Source organism: Meleagris gallopavo, chromosome 1 (assembly GCF_000146605.3).
Source record: "Meleagris gallopavo isolate NT-WF06-2002-E0010 breed Aviagen turkey brand Nicholas breeding stock chromosome 1, Turkey_5.1, whole genome shotgun sequence".
Classification (NCBI taxonomy): domain Eukaryota; kingdom Metazoa; phylum Chordata; class Aves; order Galliformes; family Phasianidae; genus Meleagris; species Meleagris gallopavo.
The window spans coordinates 149,769,419-149,793,934 of NC_015011.2; the positions used below are offsets into that span (position 1 = coordinate 149,769,419).

The 24,516-nt window shown below is 38.4% G+C and overlaps 1 protein-coding gene across 1 annotated transcript in view; it reads left to right on the forward strand.

Annotated features, from left to right (window-relative positions):
• The first annotated feature begins 15,229 nt into the window (after nucleotides 1-15,229).
• Nucleotides 15,230-24,516, forward strand: part of MYCBP2 (MYC binding protein 2) — a 208,692-nt gene continuing 199,405 nt past the window's right edge. Inside the window, 2 exon segments of the mRNA XM_031552043.1 lie at nucleotides 15,230-15,303; nucleotides 24,252-24,327. Of these exon segments, the coding sequence (XP_031407903.1) occupies nucleotides 15,230-15,303; nucleotides 24,252-24,327 (150 nt within the window).

The following is a 24,516-nucleotide window of genomic DNA, read 5'->3' on the forward strand; positions in this document are numbered from 1 at the left end:
AGTGCTCCCCTCCTGCCGTTTCCCCTCCCCCTCCCGCTGGCCCGGAGCGGGAGCACGCCCAGATCGAAACGGAGCGCTGCGTTCTCGCTCTTTCCTTCCTCGGGAGGCCCCTAGGGCAGGCCGCTGTCTCCTGGCTGTCCCCGTGTCCAAACGTGTTGCTCCGCTGGCAGTGCCTGTTGTCCCCCACCGCCCGGCGGCTAGAGAAGCCCTTTCCGCGGGGAGGCGGCTGCCCCCACCCGCCTGTTGCTCCGCCGCGGCTCACCTGGGCCGTTAAACCGCAGAGCTGCGGGATGAGACGATGCGGGGCTGCCGGGAGGGGGGGAGGGGGTGAGGAACCGTTGCACCCGTTATTGCTCTGCACCGCTCCGCCCCCCCTCACTCCCCGCCTGGAGGAGCCCGGGCCGAGCCCTTTGTGTGAGGAGGCTGAAGGGTGGTCGTTCCTTGGCATCCCTCCGTGTCCGGGTGCGCCCCATTGTTCCTCTCTGGAGGGTGCTGGTGTTGTGGATGGCACGAGAACGGGCGGTTCCTGCATGAGAATCCCTGTGCGGTGTCAGGCCGTGGTGTGGGGAGGCCTGATCGTAGGTGACACTCAGGTTGCTGTTGTAAGTTGGTAATGGCTATGAGACACGAGGTAGGCATCTCTGCGTGTGTTCTGCTTTTTTCGTGTTTTTTTTTTTTGTGTGTGTGTCTGAGCTGAGTTGCAGGAGTTATTCCCTAAAGGAGGGTGCATACAAGAGGGGAACGGTGTAAGAAACCAGAAGAACAATGTAACTTTCCCAAATTGCTCTTGGCTGCTGTCACAAACATGGACTTACAAAGGTTTACCTGTGGCATCTTTGTAATTACTGAGCTCTCTTCAGAGTATCTGACAGGGAGACTACACTTCTTTATGCACACATACATATGCAAGCATCATATTATATACACTGTGTCTGTGTGTATATATCTGTAGTACCTTTAGATGTTCAGTATTGCCACGCCTCTGAATTTTCTTACCCTCATTATCTCTTAGCTAAGTGTTCATTCTTTCACATCATCTTTTCCTCCTTTTGAGCACACAATCCTGCAACTGCAAGTAAGTGTTGAACTTTAATCAGGCATGTGATTGTTCTGTGGCATTCAGATGTCTACCTGAATTCTTATCTTGACATGTCTCTATTGCTTAAAGCTGTAGTAAAGCTGTAGTTTTGGATTTGTTTTGTCCTCAATAGTTTCTGGTTTCATCATAATTACACTGGTGTCTTTTCAACATACTGTTGTAGAAAATACCGGCTTTAGGTGAGTGTCAATTTCTGTGTTTCTTTTAATTGACATACTTAAGGTATTTGCTTTTAACACCAAGATTTTGTAAGCTTCTTGCTGAGTTTGTTTCTGTTTAACAGGTTGTTGTGAGGCTGGCAATTAAAAGAAACAGTGACATTGAAAAGTTACTGTATACCTTTGGTTTTGAAGATCAGATTGTGGTTTCTTGTGGCTGCATTGTGTCATCATAGAGCAAATCCAAGATGCCTGTATCTTCTACATGGGGGAAACAGATTGTCTCAAGGTCAATGACTGCTAGCTAGTTTCAGGGAATACAGTCAGTATTGGGTAATAGAACTTTTAAGTGGTTTAATGTTTAATATCTCTTGATATTGACACCCAGTGTCTCTTGTACTGGATGATGGCAGCCGATGTATTGCTCATAACTCCACCCTTTTTCTGTATCAGTGTCAAAACCTTCGTGTTGAAGGCTTGAGAATTTCAGCTACTTAGTAGTATTAAAAACAAATTTCAGAAATACTATTTAAAATTATTTTTTAAAGTTAAAATGATAAAGATCTCCAACACTTGCTAAAGAAATACTGCAAAGCAATTTGTGCCTCTGTGTATTTACTACAATAGATAGTTGTCAGATAGGTAAAATGAAGACTCCTTATAAACATTATTACCTTAACCTCCGATTAATCTATATGGAAAATCTAACCCTGTTAATCTGTCACTAAGAGTGTTTGTGGCTATAAAAATATATTGAAGTAGCTTAAGCTAAAATTGGCTTTTAGACATTAATAACATCTGCCTGTGCTCTGAAAAGACTCTTTACTCTGAAGAGTGATAATGCAACCTGCTTGCAATGTGTTGACATAATTTTTTTTGTTTCAAGTCTGCACTTAAAATAGTGTGATCAGTGCCTCACTGAGCACTTTAATTCCAACCCTGATTTAAATGTTTATGAAGAAGTAGAAAACAGTATCAGAATGTCTGTGCACAGACAGGGAAATTAGGCATTGTGAAGAATGTTTAAAAGCTGCGTATAAGATTAATTTCACATTTGCAAGGTGTTTGTGCTAGCTGTCATCTGAAAGCAGTGAATGTCACGTGCTGAGCAGGATGGAGTAATTGGCTTTGAAACAGAGCAGTGCTTTGTGTTTCCTCATGTAGTGCTGGCTGTAGTGTTACGAACACTTTTTGGTAGTTTGGTTGCTATGCTTGTTGGCTCCACCATGTTGATATTATTTATATAGTCTCTTGCAGTAACAGATTAGAGACTTGTGCTGGGTTAAAATTAACTTGACAAAAATGGTTTGTTGTAATCCAGACTAATTCTGCAATCTGACTCACCTTGTGATCGTACCCAAGCGTGTGACAGCATGAAGGGAAGGGCTGCACAGTCTCTCTGTATGGAGAGGTGGAAGGAGAGAAACAGTTTCTCTTATCACCTGTGCCAGACTAACAGTTTTCTGAAAGGGAACAGGAAAATGAATCTAATCCTGTAATTTAACATCGTCTTCAGTCAGATGGCTTGACAAGTACATTTCCCACTGATATTCAAGATTGGTCTGGAAGATGGATGTATGGAGTGTGCTCAGTTAGTAGTCTCTGCTTTGTGGCTACTGGAGTATATGAAAATGACTGTCAGTGGTCATATGGCTGGTATGGTCATGGAGGTCTCTAAAGCTGTAGTAGGAAGTATGAGCCTCTTTAGAGGACAATTGAAAACTTTGTCATTGTAACATTAACTCACTTTGGCTTATGAGTGGATGAAACTGTCTGCTCTCTGTTACTAAGAATAATAGAAGTCATTAACTGCTTTCACTCTTGAAACTTTGTATGTGCAAAATAGGGTACTTTAAAAACTATTTTTGATTTTCATGTTTTGCTGTCTTCAATTGTATCACTTAAAATTTAATTCTAAGAAGCATTTCCATCTAACTGAATTGCTGCTACTATCTCTTGTACATCTCAGTTTTCCTTAAACTGTCAGTCCCTTCCCTTTTACTTGTTTATTGTCAGAAGTATCAGGTAGGTTTTATTGTGTTCTTTGAAACCTTTTCTTAAATACAGTTTAAAATAAATTTGTTATGGCTCTTGTGCGGCCTGTCTTGTAGTGAAGATTTTTACTGTATGATTTTGATTAATGAGTTTTTAATATTACAGTGAAATGTTCTGAAAATAATGTTCTGAAATGGTAATAGTTTCCTACTCATTTCTGAACGTTTCCCATCCATTTTATCAATTGGTCTTTACTAAAAATATTTTTTTTTCATATTGAAGAACATAAACTCCACAGCTGCATAGGTAACATCATGCAGATCCAAGAATCATTGCTGAATAGGTTCTTCTTGAATTCCATATGTATTTTAAATTACTTGGGAGGACTGTCTGGATTTCTGTAGTAATACTAGGTATCAGAGATGCAGCAATATTTATTGAATAATAATCAAAATTGAATGTTCTCTTTATGGTCCTTACTAATGGGATTCATAGAATGGCTTGGATTGGAAAGGACCTCAAGGATCATGAATCTCCAACCCCCTGCCAGAGGCAGAGCTGCCGATCTCCACATTTAATACCAGACCAGGCTGCCCAGGGCCCCATCCAACCTGACCTTGAACACCTCCAGGTATGGGGCATCCACAACCTCTCTGGGCATCCTATTTCAGCACCTCACTGTTGTCATAGTAAAGAACCTCCTTCCTGATATCCAACTAATTTCCCTTCTTCAACTTAAAACCATTTCCCCTTCATCTTGAGCTCCCAGGATTCTGAATTTTTTATTTTTTTCCCACTGGAAACATCCTGTCAATTAGTTTAAAGACATTAAGAATCTAAAAATGTGGCTTTTTTTTTTCTGGGTTACACTTTTTTTTTGTCCATTACTACTTTGCTAGGGTTGCGTCTCTTAATTTAATTCCTCGACAGCAGGGAAACAAAAAAGCTTGTATTTGTATTCAGGAGGAAACAAACAAAAACAAACAAGACAAAAAACAAACAAACAAACAAATGTAATGTTGTGAAATAGCTTGCTGTGATACCAAGGGAAATGTCAGTGATGACTGAAATATAACATTTTTGCTATTGACCAGAAATGAGATGGCTGTTCTTTCAGCCATTTTGAATGAAGAAGAGGCAGTCAACTTTTGTTTTATGATGAACTGGACGATTAAGAAATTTTTGGAGGTTGGCCAGCTAATCTGTTTTCACAGTGCTAAATTATGCATCCTTTGGAGCAAGTTTATCTATCACTAATGCTTTGTTAAGGCCTTTCACAGTGAAGTGAAATTCTTAAGTTTTCCCTTATGCCCCTTCTTATGCTCACTAATGCAATGCTTATTTGACTGGGGCATGTTTTAAATGTATATGTTTCAAAATTTTATTGGTGAAATGCTACTGGAACACTTCACCTTCCTATTGCCAAGTTGTAAATGAACATGTAGAAGCACAGAAATAGTGTTTTATTATATTTGGATATATGAAATTCATGTTCATTTGGTAGTTGGTACACCAAAAAGTCTACTTTTTTGATCTAGTCTTCTCAAAAGCTGTAAGCTCTTATTTGCTTGAGATGTCTCTTTTTTTGTTGTTTTTTTTCCTGTTTTTTTTTTAAACTTTAATTGCAAAAATCTTTGAAGCATTCATTTGATTGAAAAAGTAAGATTAATATATGTAGAGACTAATAAAAATATTATAGTGGTGTTTATTGTGAAGAATTATATGCTCTTCATTCCTGTAAAAAAAAAAAAAAAATATTTGCTTTCCTTTTTTTTTTTTTTGATTCCTGTGTTTTGTAAATATCATTTTACCATCTTTCTGGATATTGGGACTAGCAGACTTGAAACTGCTTGAAGAACTGGTAAGCAAAGTCCCCGGTAATTCTGCTTTTGAAGGCATTGAGGTCTATCAGTGTTGGTCACTTTTTAAGTACCACCTCTTAAGAGCACAGAAGCAGACAGGTCCTAAATGTTGCAAGTCAAGCAGACAAGGCAGAAGGTCAGCTTGACTGAGCAGGGATTTTCTAGAGCTTCGGCAAGAAATTAAAGTGCATGACCACTGGAAGTGAAGTTGAGTAACATGGGAGAACTACAGAGATGCTGTTGGACATGGAAGGGAGATAATGAGAGCCGAAGCAGATCAGTACTGTGGGAGAAAACAAAAAGGGCTTTTTGAAATATGTTAACAGTAAAAGGAGGAGCAGAGATAACATTAGTCTGCTGATTGATGATGATGGACATCTAACAAATACTGCAAGCAAAGCAGAGATGTTTAATACCTTCTTCACCTCTGTCTTCAACACTTATAATGAGCCCTTGGGATCCCCAGAGCCCTGAGTTAGAGAACTGTAAATGCAGAAACAATAAATTCTGTACCACCTCTGAACTTGTGCAGGATTTGCTACTCCAGTTGGATGTATATAGGTCTGTGGGGCCTAATGGGATTCATTCAAGGCTCAGAGCTGGCTGATATCATTATGAGACATCTTTCAATTATTTTTCTTGGAAATCTGGAGAGGTCTCAGTTGACTGGAAGCTTGCAAATGTCCCAATTTTTAAGAAGGGCAAGAAAGAAGACTGCTAATTACAGGCTTGTCAGTCTCACTTCAGTGTCTGGTAGAATTATGGAGACGGTTATTCTGGGAGTTATTGAAAAACATTTGGAAGTGCAATCATTGAACAGCTGACATGGATTCATGATAAGAAAGTCCTGCTCAATGAACTTAATTTCCTTTTATGAAAAGGTTATTCACCTCGTTAACTAGGGGAAGTTAGTAATCTATTTACATTTCAGCAAAGCTTTTGGTACTATTTGTCTTAAATTCTAATAATTCAAATTATTAAATAAAATAAATTTCTATGTGAGGCAAGAAGTTTTTTGCTTTCTGGATTACAGCAGATTCTTAATTTCACTGATCATCTAGAGCAGCCTGTATTGCTCTTATGTTAAGAAACTGGGAATTAAGTTCATCTCTTTTCTACAGCTAATGAAATAGATGATATTGGCTCACACTACTAGCTAGTTTGTAAAGGGCTTGTCTTTCTCTGTTCTGGTACAGCCTCAAGCACTGTGTGCAGTTTTGGGAGCCACAGTTCAAGACGGATATAAAACTATAGTATATTAGAGTGTGCTCAAAGGAGGGCTATGAAAATGGTGAAGGGTCTAGAGGGCAAGATGCATGAGGAGTAGCTGAGATTCTTTGGTTTGCTCAGCCCAGCGGAGACTGGAGGAAGGCCTCATGGTGACCTGCAGTTTTTCATAAGGGGAGTGGACGGACAGTGCTGAGCTCTGCTTTCTAGTGATAGCAACAGAACCAGAGGGAACGGCATGAAGCTGTCAGGTGAGGGTCAGGTTTGGTGACAGGGAAAGGTTCTTCACCAGAGGATCATCAGGCAGTGCAACAGGCTCCCCTGGGCAGTGGTCATGGCACTGAGCTGTGTGAATTCAAGGAAATCTGAGTACGGTTTTCTCAGATATATGGGTGGAATTTTGGATGATTGTGTGAAGCCAGGGGTTGGACTCAATGATCTATTGGATCCCTTTCAACTCAGGATATTCTGTGATGTATTGTACTGTTGGTTAATAGGGATTAACTATCAACTAAATATAGTATTTTATCTCTCTCTTCTTTACCTTACATTGTGATAATGAAAATTATTTTTACAGAGTAGTTGTTTTTGAGACACTGTAGTAGATGCTTACTCCAACATGATTTGTATTTTTGTAGTATTAGCATGGAAGGCATAGCAAAAGCTGGAAAGAAGCAAGTAATCTGGCTGATGACAGAGTTACTAATCAAGTTGATAAAATTTCAAAGTGAAACCACTGTGCCAAATGGACTAAAATTTGAGTGCCTTTAAAAGGATGAAGTATGGAATCTGCAAGGCAAATATTCAGTCTTTGTGGATTGTTAGAAACAAAAATCATTTTTGCAAAAGTGAACATGGAAATCTATTCAGAAGTCTAGTGGTGCTGTAAGATGTCTTTGTCCTATCTGTAGTAGTGCATCTTTCTGTTTCTTACGAGGAAAGTGTTTAGTTTAGAAAAGAAATAATGCATAGTTTAGTTCTTTTATTTATTTTGGACTACAAAATAATACTATAGGACCTCTAGTTTTTCTGTCACAATTTCTATTACAGGCCAGCTGGAATACAACAGAAGTTTCAGAAAAACTGGAACTAGGTTTTCTAGTTCTAGAACTGTGCTTGTATAAGAGTGCGTCCAGTAACACAGCAGCTACTGTGTGAGCTCTTAATTAGTGACATTCTGAATGTGTACTCATGGATAAGAAAGACAGTTATGTGGAGAACTTGTCAATTTGGTACTGTTCAGCTGCAATATTTGGTCACTATTATTTAAGATTTTTTTGTATTCATATGGTAGTTGTCTCAGGAAGTTTCTTTTTCCTGTTATTGGCAGTTTGGTTTCAGCTTCAGCATTATTATAGATGAGGCATTTTATAATTTTCCTTTGTTACATTCTTGATGTTCAATGATCTCTTGGTATTATTACTAACTTTGAGGATTTTATTGCTCAGTGTGCTCCAAAACAATGTGTTTAATGTGTTTGAAACTTTTAAGGTAGTTAATCCTTCCTGAATATCAAGTTGTGGATTACTGATGAGAATATTTCTGTGAATGTGATTGTAGGTGTTGGTTTCTGACAATGGGAAAGCTCTCAACTGTAGCAATACAACCTGACTCAATCATCAGCTTTATACTTTGGGTAATTAACAATGTTACATTAAACTCATGTAACATTAAGTCTGCTGTACTTTAAACCAGCAAACGTTGTATGAATATTCTGCTGAAGTTCACAAAAGTTTTGAGTTTTAATATGTGAACACTAAAACAAACGAACACAACTGTAAGGACAAATCCTAACAGGATGAGAGAAATTAGTATATTAAATTCCTCCTGGAATATATGTTAAGACACATGTGACATGAGGAGGTGTTGCAAGCTAACACAGCTTCACAAGGGCAGATTACTATTGACTTCTGTGGTGGAGTGACAGCACCAGTGGGCCGAGGAGGGGCAACTGATGTCATCTATCTGGACTCTTGTAAAGCCTTTGACATGATCCTGTACTGCATCCTTGTCTCTAAGTTGGTGAAGTGTGTATTTAAAGGCTGGATAGCTTAGTGGATGACGAATTGATCACAGCCAAAGGGTTGTGATAAATGGCGCTGTGTCCAGGTGGAGGCCAGTCCTGTGTGATGCCCCAAGTTGTCCATCTTGGGACCAGTGCTCTTCAATGTCTTTATTGATGATATAGATAGTGGGACTTGTACTTGCAGCACAGAAGGCCAACAGTTTCCTGGACTGCATCAGGAGAGGGGTGGCCAGCAGAGTGAGGGAGGGGATTGTTCCCCTCTACTCTGTCCTTTTGAGGCCGTATCTGGAGTACTGTGCATAGACCTGGGGCCCCCAGCACAAGAAAGATGTGGAGCTGTTGGAATGGGTCTGGAGGAGAGCCATGAAGATGATCAGAGGGCTGGAATACCTCTCCTACAAAGAAAGGTTGAGGGAGCAGAACTTCTTCAGTCTGGAGAAGCAAAGGCTCTGGGGAAACTTTGTTTTGGCCTTCCAATACTGAAGGGAGCTTATAGGCAGGAGGGGGACTAAATTTTTGTGCAGACTAACAGTGGTAGGACGATGGAGGAATGGCTTTAAACTAAAAGAAGGGAGATTTAGTTTAGATGTAAGGAGGAAATTCTTCACTCATAGAGTGGTGAGGCACTGGCAAGGCTGCCCAGAAAAGCTGTGGATGTGCCATTCCTGGAGGTGTTCAAACTGAGGTTGTATGGGGCCCTGCACAGCCTTGCCAATCTAATGGGTGGCAACCCTGCCTACAGCAGAGGGCTTGGAGGGGACCTTAAAGATAACCTAGTTTCAACCGATAGCATTCTATGATTATATATGATTTGCAGCAATTGTGGCTTACTCTGTTTCCTTAATATTTTAACCAGTGACTGATTTTTTTTCTTAATTTATTTCAAGATGGTCCACAGCTTTATAGATGAAGAAATAATTAGAATTAATTTACTTGATTGGGATTATACTTTACTTCCGTTTTTTAAAGGCATACCAGTTCTGTTGGAAGTTTACTATGAAGTCTGATGTTCTGTTCTCAATAATCTTCAGACTAATCTGTGTGTCCCTGGGATTCTTCCACCGATTTAACTTCATGTTCCTACACTTCCTACTGATTTAAGTTCATGTTAAGAAGTTCATTCCAGAATCATCACTTATTTATTCTTTCTTTGTTAGTTTGTAGGTGGGGATTCTTTTGTGGTTCTGTTGCTGTTGCATTGTTAAACTGGGAGAAAATATCTGTTAATTTTTCAGTTCCAGTTATGCTAATTGCTCTGGCATGTTGAGTGGATGATGGACGTGTTAAATGACCAACATAAGGAGCTGAAGTTAAGTGGTTGTTGAAGTAATTTAAGAAGTAACCACGCCTTACTGTTAACTGCATTAAATGGGCTTCTTGCTTCCTAAAACCTGGATGTTGAAATTATGCTTCTGCTTTCTTTTCCTGAGTGTGAGGATTTATTTTTATTTAGCACTTTTTCCACTCCCTATCCCCTGCTGTGTTGTGGTCTTTCTCCTGGACACAATATTTTGAAGATGCTTTAGTAATTCTTCTCTTCACCTAAGACCTCTTGCATCTTCATAGAGAGCACGTATATCAATAACACAGTCTTTCATGATGTGATATTCTTGCCAGCTTTTTTCCATGTCCGTTGTTTACATTGGAAACATGACTCTTCACAGCATCTTTTAAATAAACCATTGTGTTTCTTTTTCTTGACAGGAACAGTGCTTCAGACTGAGACTTTGATTGGAATAGTAGTCTTATAATTAACTAAAACTCTTACGTTTCAAATATACTCTTGCTAAGTAGTCTTTCATAGCCAATTGTACCACTCCAAACGATGAATACTAGAAATCAGTGAAGGAGAATGGGCTACGTATACTGTAAATGGCTATGTTAAGGTATATGGGTTTTGTATGTTTACATTTATTATGCTTTGATTTGGTAGGTTGTTTTTTGTTGTTGCTTGTTTGCTTTTTTTTTAAAGTAACCAGTATTTCTTAGTAAAAGACTTGTCATAGCTCCTTTGCACTGATAAATTTGTTGGATTGAGGGTTTTTGTTACAACTGAATGATACTTTTTTTGCATGTGATTTATCTGTGACTACTTCAGTCTGTGAAAACTGTGGGTATTTTTCTTCTACTAATTTAAAGAGTTGAAAGCTGTACCAGTTGCACAGCCTAGAAAAGAAACAAAAATCAGCTTTTTGTCCCCATGTAAATCTGGTGGCCTTTGTTTAGATTTGTGCCATTCCTCGTTTTTCTTCCTATGACTTTTCTCATCTCTAAGCATAATTGTATAAGGTAATGGTTTTTGAACTGTGGTTTGTGAACTATTTCATAGATTTTTCTGAAAGAAAATAATGAAAGAATAAGCCTTTTGTTAATAATTTTAGATTCACTGGAACGATCCAAACTGCTCCCAGAATTTTATAGATCTGCAAGTGAAAATAATTGGAAGTCTCTTATATAGCTACAGTATCATAGCATTTAGATTATTTTGACCATGGGCTCTGTCAGTCTGTAAGAACACTTATGTAAAACCCCTGTTTAGGGTCAAAATCTGAACTCTTAATTTTGCTTCTGCATTAGTCTCGGTCTTTTTGGTATTTCTTATCTTTTCTGTTGCTGAACCTTTAATCCAGTGTTCATTTTTATACAGATCAGCTGCCAGTCATTTGCATTAGATTGAAGTGAGCTTGTCCTTTGTCACAATCAGAAAGATCAGCATGATGGAAAGGTGATATAAGAGGGACTAACGCAATAGAAAGGTGTTATATAGGAAGGAAAAAGGACTGATTACCCATTTCCAAAATCTAGGCTCATAGAGGAAAACTCCACAAAGGAGGGATCTCCAACAAGAGATCCTTCTCTGGTGGCAGTCAGCCCTTAAATGGTCTAGGAGAGGTGCAGCCAGGCTCCATGCCTTCTGTTCACACAGGTGAATTGCGTTCACCTGTGCTTCTAGGGCTGACTGGGTTCTTTTCTCAGGTTCTCAATCAGTGGTTCAGGTTATGACTCAACAGTTACCATACATCCTTAAATAAAAAACTTATTCTTCAGTTTTTAGTGTTACAGTCTCATCTCTCTATTTGATTTTTCTCATAATGAGTTATTGTAATTCATGGCTCACCTTTTTTTTTCTTTTGCATTTCCTTTTTTTTCCTGCCAGCCAATATAGTATCCTTTCTAACAGATATGTTTCTATGTCATCATTACACTCGTGTTCTCAAAATGATCATCTTTCTTCTATTTCTCTTCAAACCAATGGATTCTCTGTTGCATTTTATTACTATAGTATACTGCCAGAGAATGTTGACCATTGGCAACTGCAGACTGGTGGGCTTTCAGTAGTATGCACTAGGGACTTGTCTTGTGCTGTTTGGTGAAGATGGCTTGTCATTATCTGTTGTTCATGTTCACTTTATTAATAAGTACAGTTTTTTCTAAATTTCATAGAGCCTGTTCTCTAAATTTTTTCCCCAATCTGATTAAAAAAAAAAGTGGCATTGTAAACAATCCATTTGTTGTGGTTGCATTTGGATAGACAGGTGGCTAAAGGTGCAGATACTGTTGTTCTTGCTACAGCTGATTTACTTTTTATTTTCACAGAGCAAATAAGAGTCCTAAAATTGTAGAGGTAGAGATACAAAATGTTTTCTTTTGCACTGAAGAACTCGAGGTAAAATACTTAGCTTGTGTCTAATTTCATAGGTAATGCTGCAGCTAATAAGTGAAAAACTACATAATTACAGGAAAGAAATTACACCTGACAGTGATTGTACTGAGGAACCTTTATCTTCATGCAGAGAATACTAGGTAGAGGTGTGTCCTTTGCGTCCTTGTGTGTCCTTTGCGTCCTTGTGTGTCCTTTGCGTCCTTGTGTGTCCTTTGCGTCCTTGTGTGTCCTTTGCGTCCTTGTGTGTCCTTTGCGTCCTTGTGTGTCCTTTGCGTCCTTGTGTGTCCTTTGCGTCCTTGTGTGTCCTTTGCGTCCTGAGCAACATACATGAATCAAAACATTTGATATATTTAAGGGAATTTTCTAGATACTGCTTTGTACTTCTGCAGTTCTCTTCTAGTTAAATATAAGTCAGATCAATTTTGTATTTGGTGTTAATTTCATTTCTAGTAGATGTGGTGTATAGTTTTCGGACTATAATGGAGAAGTTTTAGGAAGGATATTTCAGTAGGCTGAATAAAATCCTTCTTTAGGCCTCTAAGGTTTTCAATGAATTTGGTTTTCAATGAAAAATCTAATTGTTTTAAATAATACTAATGCAGTGTGATGTCATGAGGTTGAGAAATTGCTTAGAATTATGAAATGAACACGTCATAGTTAAAAAGATGTGCAATTTTAGGCTTGAATATGTTTGGGTATTTTCACAAGCCTGATGAAATTCCTCTGCCTGGTGGCTAAGGTAACTATTAGGAATTACTTTGAAACTTCAAAGATATAGGGGTTCTAAAAGAACAAAATAAAGCAAACTGATTAAGAGTGCTTGAATGAAAAATGAAGATTCAATGTACTCTGGAATATGTATTTCTAAAAATATGTGGAAAAAGAAAAGGTAATATAAATAGAAGCGATAAATTAGACATAGTGGATTTATGATGAGCCTTGTCTGGGTATTGTAGTTTAGATCAGCAGGCAGTTAAGCACCACGCAGCCATTTGCTCACTCCCACCTAAGAGGAGGAAGGAGAGAATCAGAAAAACAAGTAAAATCTATGGGTTGAGTTAATACAGTTAAATAGGAAAGAGAAGATGAGAAAAAAGTAAAACCAAAATGAAAAAGAATATACAAAAGAAGTGACTCACAAGGCAGTTGTTCACTATCTGCTGACTGTTGCACATTCAGTTCCTGAGCAGTAGCATCCCCCCTTGGCCAACTCTTTTACAGTAATATGGGATAGGATAACCTTTTTGTCAGTTTGGGTCATTTGTCCTTGTCTCTTTCTAGCTTCTTGTGTGCCCTCATTCTCCTTGCTGGGAGAGAGCAGTGGGATAAGCTGCCACATTCTTGATTTAGCACAAGCACTACTCAGCAACAACTAAAACATTGGTATCTTACCAATATAATTTTCATCTTAAACTTAAAACACGGCATCATGCCAGCTACCAGGCAGAAAATAAAATTATTCCAGCCAAAACCAGGACCTCGTGGCTGCTTTTATTATAGATACAAACTACAGCATTGTGGGTTTGAAACTGTTTAAAACAACAACAAAAAAACCTGCTGTCAATAGGTGCTGCCGAACAGCAGTGCCAGGTATTGGAAGGAAGGACAGGTGAGGGGAGTAATAGCTTCCCTCAGTAGTAGTGGTTGTGCTTCTGGCTCTGTCCTAGGTCCTGAACCTTGCAATCTCTACAGTGAGGTTTTCAGTGCTGGAATTGAGGTTGTGGGTGAAAAAGTTTGTAGGTATGCAAAGCTGGGAAAGATTACAAGTATTACTGGAGATAATAACATTAAGTGCTTTATTCCAAGGGGAAAAAAATCAATGCATACAAATGTAAAAACAAAATGAATGAAAGCCAATGTAGAAGTTCTTCATGATGACTTCTACCTATTGCAAAAAATTATAAAGTGAAGTTAATTCAGAAGTGTCATGCTGTTCCTGTTTTTTTTTCCTTCAAAATCATGACAAATTATTTTCTGTAAGAAACCTAAAGTACTTGACCCTTTCTTTGCACTTCATAGTGATGAAGGATGGAGAGAGGCATCACTGTCTTTTTTTTTTCTCTTAACAGGAAAAAAACAGTTATGAGTGTAAGAGATTACTAAAATTACACGTCAGTGGTGTAAATAATGTGGCTTAGGCTGAAGAAGCTGACTTTAATTGACAGATGACTTGTTTCTTTTCGGAGTTAAAGTAAGTTCAGGCTAGTCCCGGAAAAAGAGGAAAATAAACAGAATTTTTTCAGAAATAAGGAAGTCAAAAAATAGCATTAAATTATCATGAAGGAGATTAAGACTTCACAAAGAGCTTTCTGGTAGGATTGACGGTAATTAGTAACTCCACAGGGAAAACAACTGTCACCAGTTGTTGTGGCTTTACTCTAGTAGCAGCTAAGCAGCACATAGCTGCTTGCTTTTTACCCCATCTTCAGTGAGATAAAGGAACAGGAAGGGAAGACTGAAAATTAAAGCAAAACCAAAGTCTTGTGGTTTGAAAGAATTGCTTAATTAGTGAAGGAAAAGTGGAAGAAAAGAGAGAGGAAAAAAGTGAAACAGAAGCAACAGCTCAGCACCCTCAACGGCTGACCAGGGCTTAGCCAGTACCTGAGCAAAAGATGACTAACCTCTCTACACACCATATTTTCACTTATTATTGCTGAGATCATTGACCTGCCAAAGCAGGTTCCCTACACAAGATCGCACAAGTAGGTGTCCAGGCAGGTCTTGAATATCTCCGGAGAAGGAGACTCCACAACCTCCCTGGGCAGCCGGTGAACAGTCACTGTATCACTCCCTTTCCTCAACAGAAGGCCAAAATATAATGGAAATAACATGTGCGTTGAGCTAACGGCAGGATTACAATTTCTGTCAGAGGTAAAACACACTTAGTGAAGGGAATATTAATATAATTTATTTCTAGCTGATAACGATAAGAGCAATGAGAACTAAAACTTAAAATGCCTTCCTACCCTTTTTCTACTTCCTCCTCCTGAACTGTACAGTGTAATGGGGCTGTGGTTAATCCATTATGGTTTGTCTTTGCTGCGCCTTCATCTTTATTCTCTCCCCTTGTTCCAGCATGGGGCCCTTCTCACAGGATTCTGTCCTTCCTAAACTGATTTTATGTGGGCTTCCCACAGGCTGCAGTTCTGCCCAAGAGTCTGCTCCTTTGTTGGCTGCGATGTGGTTGTATGTTCCAACATGGGGCACCATGAACTGCAGGAGGATGCTGTGCTCAACCATTGGTCTCCTGGAACTTCTGCTTTGTGCCAGGAGTATGTCCTGGCCTTCTTCTGCATTAAGTTGGTGTTTTCTGGGCTATCTCTTTCATTTTCTCACTCCCCTCTTCCAGTTTCTGTTGTGCAACATCTCTCCCTTTTCTTAACCGTGATCACACAGGGATGTATCAGCTGTCACTCTGGACAGCAGTGGGTTCCTTGTGAAGCTGGCTGGAGCTGGCTGTTACCTGATATGGGACAGCTGCCGAGCTGCCCCTCTGCTTACAGATGCCACCCCTGCAGCTCCCCACTGTCAAAGCCTTGCCACATAATTCAAGTTACAACATTCAGCTACCATTAGTGTGTTAGCAGCATTGTTTTGGTTCCAAATCTAAAATGTAGCACCATGTGAACTGCTATGAGAATTAATTCCATCCTAACCACACTCGGTACAGGAATGAAGTGGAATTTGAATTGAATTTTGAATTTGAATTGTTGAACAAGGGAGTGGTGAAATGAACTTTTTTGTTCATTCTCAAACAGTGTTTTTAATGAATACTTCCAATAGTGATGCTTTAGATTGCCTGCACCATTGAAGTTTGGAAAAGTCTTGTTAAGGTCGCTAAATGCATTGTCCACATTGATCCATTTGTACTAAGCAGCTTATGTTCGTTGTGTGTAAGCATTTTTGGCAGGCATTACTAAGTATACATTTGGGTGTTGGTTATAGTCAAGAGTGTGTGAATTGATTCAAGTAATTGTCTTGCCTAAATAAGACCACACATTCTTATTCATTTTGCATAGTATTGTAGTTTTTATTAGGCTAATTTCCATATAGATCTGGGTTTTTGCCTAAATTTGCTGTGTTTGCTGATCCAGATGGTGAGCAAATGAAAAGCTCAGTATGTCTCTACTTGGAAGCATAATCAGAAACATGGCACGGCACCAGGAAAATGATAAACACTAAATTAGAAAAAAAACATACATTACAGGAGTATAAGCACAGTTGCCTCTTTCCCTGCAGCTGAATTTTACCTTAGTATGTTAACAATGAGAATCACAGTATAGTTGAATTTGGAGGAGACTTCTGCAGACTAATTCAGCATTTCTGCTCATAGTAGTATTTCTGTGTAAAGATGCCTTCCAGTTGGTCGTCAGTGTGTACAGATGCGTGGGGCAGCATTTTACATTTACCTTTATTAAATTGGATAACATTCCTGTTGTCCCATTTCTTTGGCTTGGTGAGGTCTTTCTGAATGGTGGCACAATCGTCTAATGTGTAACTCTTCTCCAAATGTCATGTTCTCTGTAAACTAGCTTGAAGGTGGACTCTGTCCTGTCATTCACAGCACTGACCCCAGCAAGTTAGTCAGTGTTCAGTCCACATTTATCTTGCTTGTACTTGACCACTTTGCATAAGGGTTGTAAATGAGAGTCCCAAAAGTCTTACTGATATTGAGACAGACAGTATCCATTGCTCTCCTGTTACCTGCCAAGCCAGCCATTTCAATGCTACCAATTGGTCAATTGTTATTTCCTCTTTCTAAATCCAAGCTGACAGCTCTGTCACTTTCTTGCCCTTTGTGTTAATTTCTAAGGTTATTTGCTCCATCACCTTTCCAGGTGATGAGACTGATAAACCTGAAGTTTCCTAGGTCCTCTGTCTTTTCCTTAGTGAAGACAGGAGGAATGTTTGTTCTCTTCTTTTCAGAATACTATGCCAATTGTTATGACCCTTCAGAAAATTGTTTACAATGGTGTTGCAGTATCATCAGCTAGGTTCCTCAGCATTTGCAATGACATGCATGCAATTTATTTTAATTTTTCCTAGCCTGATCTTTCTCCACTGAGGTTACATTGTCCTTACTCAGACTTTTCCTGTGGACATCTGATTGCTGAAGACTAATCTTACTGTTAGTAATGGAGGTGACCAAAGATCTTTGCGACTGGGATCTTTACCTTGTTTGGCACTGGGCTCATGTTTTTCCTACTCTTTCTTCTGCTACTTGTTCTCCATGTCTTTCCTATCTCATACCAGAATCATCTCCATGTGGGCTTTGTCTTTATAAACCCATGAGCGCTCAGACTTTGTCCTTGTATTCCTCCTGAATGACTTGATGCTGCTTCCATCTCTTGTATGCTTCCTTTTATCAGGGGGCTCTTTGTACATCGATGTATGCCTCCTGTCACCTTTCCTTGACTTCCTGCACGTATTAACAAACTGTTAATGAGCTTGAAAGTGATCCTTGAAAATGAATTGTCTTGCACCCCTTTCTCTGGGGGAGTGTACTTTCATAAGACTCTTCAAAGCAAGTCTCTGAATAGGCCAGAGTCTGTTCTTTTGGTGTTTAGGATTGTGATTCTGATTTTTTTTTTTTGCCTTGTTCCCTTGTCTCACGATGCTGATCAACACGGTCTCATTGCTGCAGCCACAGATGCATCCAATTTGTTCTTCCTTGTTTAAATGCCAAGTCCAGCAGACTGCCTAATTGACTCCTCAATCATCTGTGTCATGCATCCATGCACTCCAGAAAATTTGTGCTTTGCTTGTGCCTTGCTCTGTTGCCCTTCCAGCAGATGGTTAACATCCCCGATAAGGATCAAGGCCTGTGCATGTGAGGTCTCTTGTAGTCCTCATCAACTTCTTCCTGGGTAGATTGTGAGTAGCTAACACCTGATGTTGTATTGGTCTGCCCTAAGTCTAACCCTTAAACTCTCATCTGGCTCCTTTTTAGCTGTTTCATCTTCTGTCTAGATCATGAAAAGGACATTATGCTGCATTATGCAACATCTGTGATAGATGTTGTGGTGAAGTTTTAATGTGGAAAGATAAAAACCATCAAGCTATGCAATTAGAAGTATGAAAATTACTGTGTTAACAACTTTCTTGAGGTATTATCTATACCTTGCAGAAACTAAAAGAAGAGAGTAATGAAGTAATTGCATTTTGTGGGTAGTCATTTTGTGTTGATGCAGCTTGGTTTCTCAAAATATCTCTTCCTCATCTCTCTTACACTATTTCAGTTCTGCAGTGGTGACTTAAGAGTAGTGATGCTTCTGTGTGTTACTGGGTGTCTGTAAAGATAAATCTTTGTAAAAACCTCTTGACAGCCAGATGTTATATCACGCTTGTTTAGAAAAATAATAAATCACAGTCATCTAGGCTTCTTACAAGTCCAGTACCATTCTGCGAGCTTGCAAGGTAGAACTTAAGGTAGATAGTTCATTATGGTTGTATTTTAACTGTTTTGTATCAGTTTGTCTTACTGTATTGCCACTTCCTTTTTAGCTAATGTGATATTCTATCTTATAGTGGTAGCCTATGGAAAATATTATTTTGCAATTTGTAGACTTTTTGTGACAATACAAAGAGCTGCCAAACAGCACTAGTTTTTATGTGGTTTCTGCACATAAATACAAATATTGATCTTGCACTGTTACCAAATATGGGAGTAGCTGAGAAATCTGGTGGAAGAAACATCAGGTCATTACTTTTCAAGCAGTGCCTGTATGTCAGTACTCATATTTTGTTGTCCTTGTGTAAAACGTGTTGGTAGATTTACAGTTTTTTAGGTAACTTCATATTGTGATGACAGATCCTAAGACATCAAAGAGACTAAATGACTCTTAATGCTGTAGTGGTAATAACTTGCAGTTGCAGACGACTTGAGAGCTTCAATCTGGGATTTCACCTTGGGTTGTTCAGAAACAAATGCTGCTTCTTGTAAACCCAAATCAACCACCAGAGGCAACAATTAATAAGTATTGTTTGATGTCTCCAATTTGATTGTTTCACTTTGGTGTCACTGATTGTTGCCTCTTAAGAACATCTCTATTAGACCTTGAATACTTAAGCCAACTGTTTACATGCCTATGGAAACAAAATAATAGTATGTCTAACTGGATGCAGCCTGACAAATGGGCCTCTCCTGTCAAACGTATACCCCTTCCCTAAGATGATTATTGAATTGAAGCCATCAAGTTTAGACAAATACACTGATTCAAAATCAGTTCATAGGTTTTAAAAATTTTAGCATGTACTAGGAAACTTCTGAATTCACTTTTTTTTTTTTCCCCCAAAATTAAGATTTTTATCAGCAGTTGAATGACTTGGTCTTGTGTTGTACTTGTTGCTGTGACCTTTGGTAAGAAATTTCAGACATGAGTACAAGTTTAAGGGCCAGCAGAACTTTAATGTAACTTGTGTTGCTCTTGTTTTGACTCAGCAGCAGGTACAGCATTTTTTTTTTCCGCTAAGCAGTCTTTTAGTGCAACATATAACCTAGAAGAACTTATGCAGATGTGAATGCAGTGTTAATGCAAGGTTAACCTATACTGACTAATTCAGTAACAACACTGGGTGCTCAACACAAAACAAAACTTTTCTTCCTTCTCAAATTTAATGTCATGAATTGCAAATGAGGGCTGTTCAGCCTTAGGGGAAGAGTTCTGTTTGCATTTCCTCAGATCTTCCAAACAGTAAAAGCAATGCTTTTGAGGTGATTGAGGAGCACCCCATTTGCAATGGAGCAAATACTGCAACTGCTAGCTAGTGCTACTTCTAATCTGAAAAGAAATGAGTGAAGCATGCTGTTATTGCCATCTGCTAAAGATACAAGAAAGCTGAATAGAAGTTAGAATCATGTTATTTAAAATCTGTTTTAAATTGCCCAGCAATCAATTATTGGTTTTCTTTTTCTTTTTTTTTTTTTGATGACAGTTGTTAAACATTTAAGAATTAAATGTTTTCTATCTGTCATAGTTTATGATTTTTGTTTATCGGTATTCCACATCATAACATCATGTAGTGCACTGGGAGTAAAGTGTTAATGCTCTAGTTCTGGGCACCTGTCTGGATGAGAAGAACTACATACCCCAGAGGACCTTGCGGTCAGAGATACCACATTCCGATACTGTATATAGTAAATTAGTTTGTTTCTCCTCAGATCATTGCCACTGTCTTTAATTATTTCAGAGTCCCCTGTTTCCTTTTTCCAGAGGCGTAGATCTTACAAAATCTCTGCCCTGCTAGTCACGGAACCAGGCCGAACCAGCCCATAAACCGTTGACACTTTCTTTGCTTTTATTTTCAGTGATTTTTCTGGGAAGGCTCATCTGTTAGGTCCTCTTGACTGAAGTAACTTATTGTCAAGATCTCCTCATGTTCTGTACTCATTTGATTTCCTTTGGGTGCCAATTCAAAACTATGAATTCAGCTTCAAATAAAAAGGCTTGAAACTGTTTGCAGAAAACTTGCCTGAAATTTGCTGATAATTGATAGTTGGCTTATTAGACTGAATAGTATCAACTTGATATAGTTGATATATACTATATAGTATCAACTGATTGATATCAGACAACATCTGACTTGAAAGTTAAGAGTTTCTGTCACTGGAATTTAATTGTTAGCATAGATTTTCAGGACCTTTAGAACTGTTGTTTGTTGTCAAACTGTTGACAACAACTGACAGTTTATAGCAATGTACAATTGTTAGCCAATACAAGTTGGTAATTTAGTGAGAAAATCTAGCCCTATCAGGTGTTGTTAATCTTCAGGTGGTAGAAGAGATGGGCTTGTAATTAAGTTGTGGTTTTAAACAGGAAATGACTCAATCTTCCTAACGTTATTTTTCTTGAGTAGACCTGCCCATATATTATGTTCATTATCTGAATATTAAAATCTCACGATGTAACGGTATGTAACAGTGATCCTGTGGAAATCATATATCTTATTTTCTTCATTCATACACTGTAAGCAGATGATTGCTTGGAACTGCTTATAGAGTTGTTTTTTTGTTTTTCATGATTAATTGCTTACTAGTTCTGAACTTTCTTTTGGAAATGAATCCTAGGGTAAAAATAAGCTTTAATTTTGGGGATTTTTGTTAAATAAGCTGTATTTCCCAGGGGTTGGTACTGGATCCACTCTTGTTCAACATCTTCATCAACCACCTGGATAAATGGGTAGAGTTCACCCTCAGAAGTTTGCTGATGATACAAAGCTGGGAGGAGTGGCAGACGTGCTGTGCTACTACTCAACAAGACCTGGACAGACTAGAGAGTTGGGCAGGGATGAAAGTTATGAGGTTAAACTAGAGCATGTGTAGAGTCTTGCACTGGGGAGAAATAACCATACAGGTTAGGGAATGACCTGCTGAGAGGAGTTGTGTGGAGAAGGACCTGTATGTTCTGGTGGACAGCAGGTTGGCCCTGTGCATGAACTGTGCCCTTGTGTCCAAGAAGGCCAATGGTATCCTGGAATCCATTAAAAAGACTGTGGCCAGCAGGTTGAGGGAGGTGATCCTCTCCCTCTACTCTGCCATGATGAGGCCACATTTAGATTACTGCGTCCAGTTCTGGCTCCCCAGTTCAAAAAAGACAGGGATCTCCTAGGAGTCCAGTGGAGGGCCACAAAGATGGTGAAGGGCCTGGAGCATCTCCCAAATTGGGAAAGACTGAGTAACCTACAGCTGTTTAGCCTGGGGAAAGGAAGACTGAGAGGGGATGTTTATAAATATGTAAAGGGAGGTGGGAGGCGAATGTGATGTGTAGCGGCAGGACAATGAGCAATGACCTAAAAATTGAACATAGGAAGTTCTGTACTAACATGTGAAAGAACTTTATAGTAACGATGATGGAGTACTGGAACAGATTGCCCAGAGAGATTGTGGTGTCTCCTTCTATGGAGATATTCAAGACCCATCAGGATGCATACCTGTGAGACCTGTTGTAGGGATACCTACTTTGACAGGGGGGTTGGACTTGATGATCTTTTGAGGTCCCTTCCAATCACTGCAATTCTGGGATTCTGTTTGTACACCTCTGTACAGAAAAATGCTTACCAAAATAGGAGTATTATTCTGTGAAATACTTGCAAGCTAGAAAGGAAAAAATGCTTATAATGTTTGCAGACTGGAATAAATTTGAAGAGTTTGTAAGGATTTTGACAGGCAGGATTCAATTTCAAATGTCTTGACAAGAGTGGTTAGTGTTTAAAAAAAAAAACAAAAAACAAAAAACAAACTTCTTGTAAAGTTGTCTCTGGTAAGTGAAAATCGTGCTGCACTGTCCTGTACTAACAGGCATAACAGCAGAGTTAGGTAAACAATAAAGCAAGCTCAGTTCGCAGGTAAATGTTACCAAACTTTTGTGGGCTGGCAAGGTAAAACCTGGCATACAGTTAGGTGTGACCTTAGGGGGGCATATGAGACAATTTTTCCTCTGCTCAACAGTGAATAATAAGTACTGCTTTAGTTTTGGTTAATGTGGTTTGCATTTGATAGGAAGAGTTAGAAATCCTGGTGGGCTCTACACCTGAATTTAGGATGAAAATTTTATAAAATGGTATTTGGTCCAGTGTAGAAGATACAGTGGCTACAGAATGGAAGGGACTACAGTGTTCTTCTTGTTTGGCAACAGAATAAGAATTGATTGCATTAAACTGTAATAAGGAATTAAAACTTGTCCAGTCTAAGAATAAATGAATAGCGAAACAGACTATGGAAGGTGATTATAAAGATTTGGACATGACAAATTGTGTGGATTTTTACCACTTCTCTCCTTCTCTTCTTAAATAGATTGGACAGACATTTGATGCATTTTCCTTTATAGTTGAATTGATCTTAGGAGGTCATCTATGTTCTCTTTATAAGTTTTAATTTACTGTGTTTTTTTTCTGATCACTGAAATGCTTCTTTGAACTCCGGGATAATGGTTGTTCCTTTTTATATTCAAGACTTTAAATTTACAAGAAAAGTGATGAGGTGATTGGTTCTCGCAGGAAGTGTCTCGAAGAAGAATATGTCTCCGTCTTCCTAATTTTAGTGTTAATAGATGAGATTTCTACAGGGCAACTTTTTGCAGGGATTATTTGATTATTATTTTTTTCTGGCTGGTCAGTGTTGATAAAACTTTAGTTTCTAGCCTTTGATTGCTGGACCATGGGACTTATATCCTCTTCAAATGTGAATGCTGAGAAAGTTGTAAGCAACGTGTTTCTAGTCCATCAACATTTTTGTTTAGAACAAAGTTGTTCAAATAAAATACTAGATTACTGCAGTTCTCAGTCTCTTTCCAGTTTGGTATCTGTAATTTTTTTCAGCTTCCATACTTCTATTTTTCTAACTAATTGGAACTGTAAACCATTTGAGTAATGTCTGAGTGGCACAGAGGAATGTTAGTAGCTTTCCAGTCTAGAATGAGCTGTATGCTATGTGGGTAACATTAACTTGTTTTTGCAGAGGGCTTGTAGTCTGAACAGAGAAATGTAGAATAAGTTAAAATGCATACATATCAAGCAGAATAACCTTGCTGGTTACATGGTATATATGTATGTTGTCTTTTATTCTTCGTGTATCTTCTTTGTGTATTTTATTAGTTGTGATTTTTATAAACTGGATAATAAATTGGAGGAGAAAAAGGAATGCAGTAGGAATGAGGTATGGGCAGAAGAGAATTAGAGGAGCATGGGTTAGCTGGAGCTGTAGTGTGAAGGAATGGAAATTTAAAAGTCTATAAGTTGAGGGTGGAAGAAGAACACTTAAAAGTTTGAAAACATGCATGTTCAAAAGTTGCAGTTTCTTTCATCAGTTGAATTCTCTGCCAAATGATGCTTTTTTTTTTTAAAGCTATCTTTTTATATTGGAAGGCTGAGTAAAGACTTGACAAAATGTGTCTTCTCACTTCTAGCACTGGTATGATGTTAATAGACTTACAGTAGAAACAAGGTAAAAATACAAAATGGAGATGCCTGTGGTTTTTTTTTCCTGCACTAGCTAATATTCTTGAAATATAAAGTAAAACTCTTTGACCCAGTAGAAAAGCATTGTGTTAAAGACCTCTGATTTATACTCTGAAATTTTGACTTTACTGGTTCTCTGCCTTAGGAAAAAAGTTTTAAAGGACTTATGACAATATTTTTTTCCTCTAATGTTGCTGTTTACCTTGAAGTGAGGGAGGAATTTTAATTATTTTATTCTCATGGGTTTTTTTTGCTTTTTTTTTAGGAGTAAGAAACTTTTTAGCAAGAAAAAATTGAAAAGGAAACAGAAGACTAAATTAAAAGTAAAAACACGCAACAAGGTACGTCTGTAACTCACTTTAAAAAGTTCTGTCCGAAAAAATGAAATAATTTCAATTGAGAATTGTAAGAAAAAACATTTAAGTAGTGATTTTTGTTGTTGTTGTTGTTTTGGGTATATAACAGTCCTGCAATTTTTGTCTGTGTACTGCTTTCTTTATGTCACTTTTAGTAATGTTAACCTTTTTATT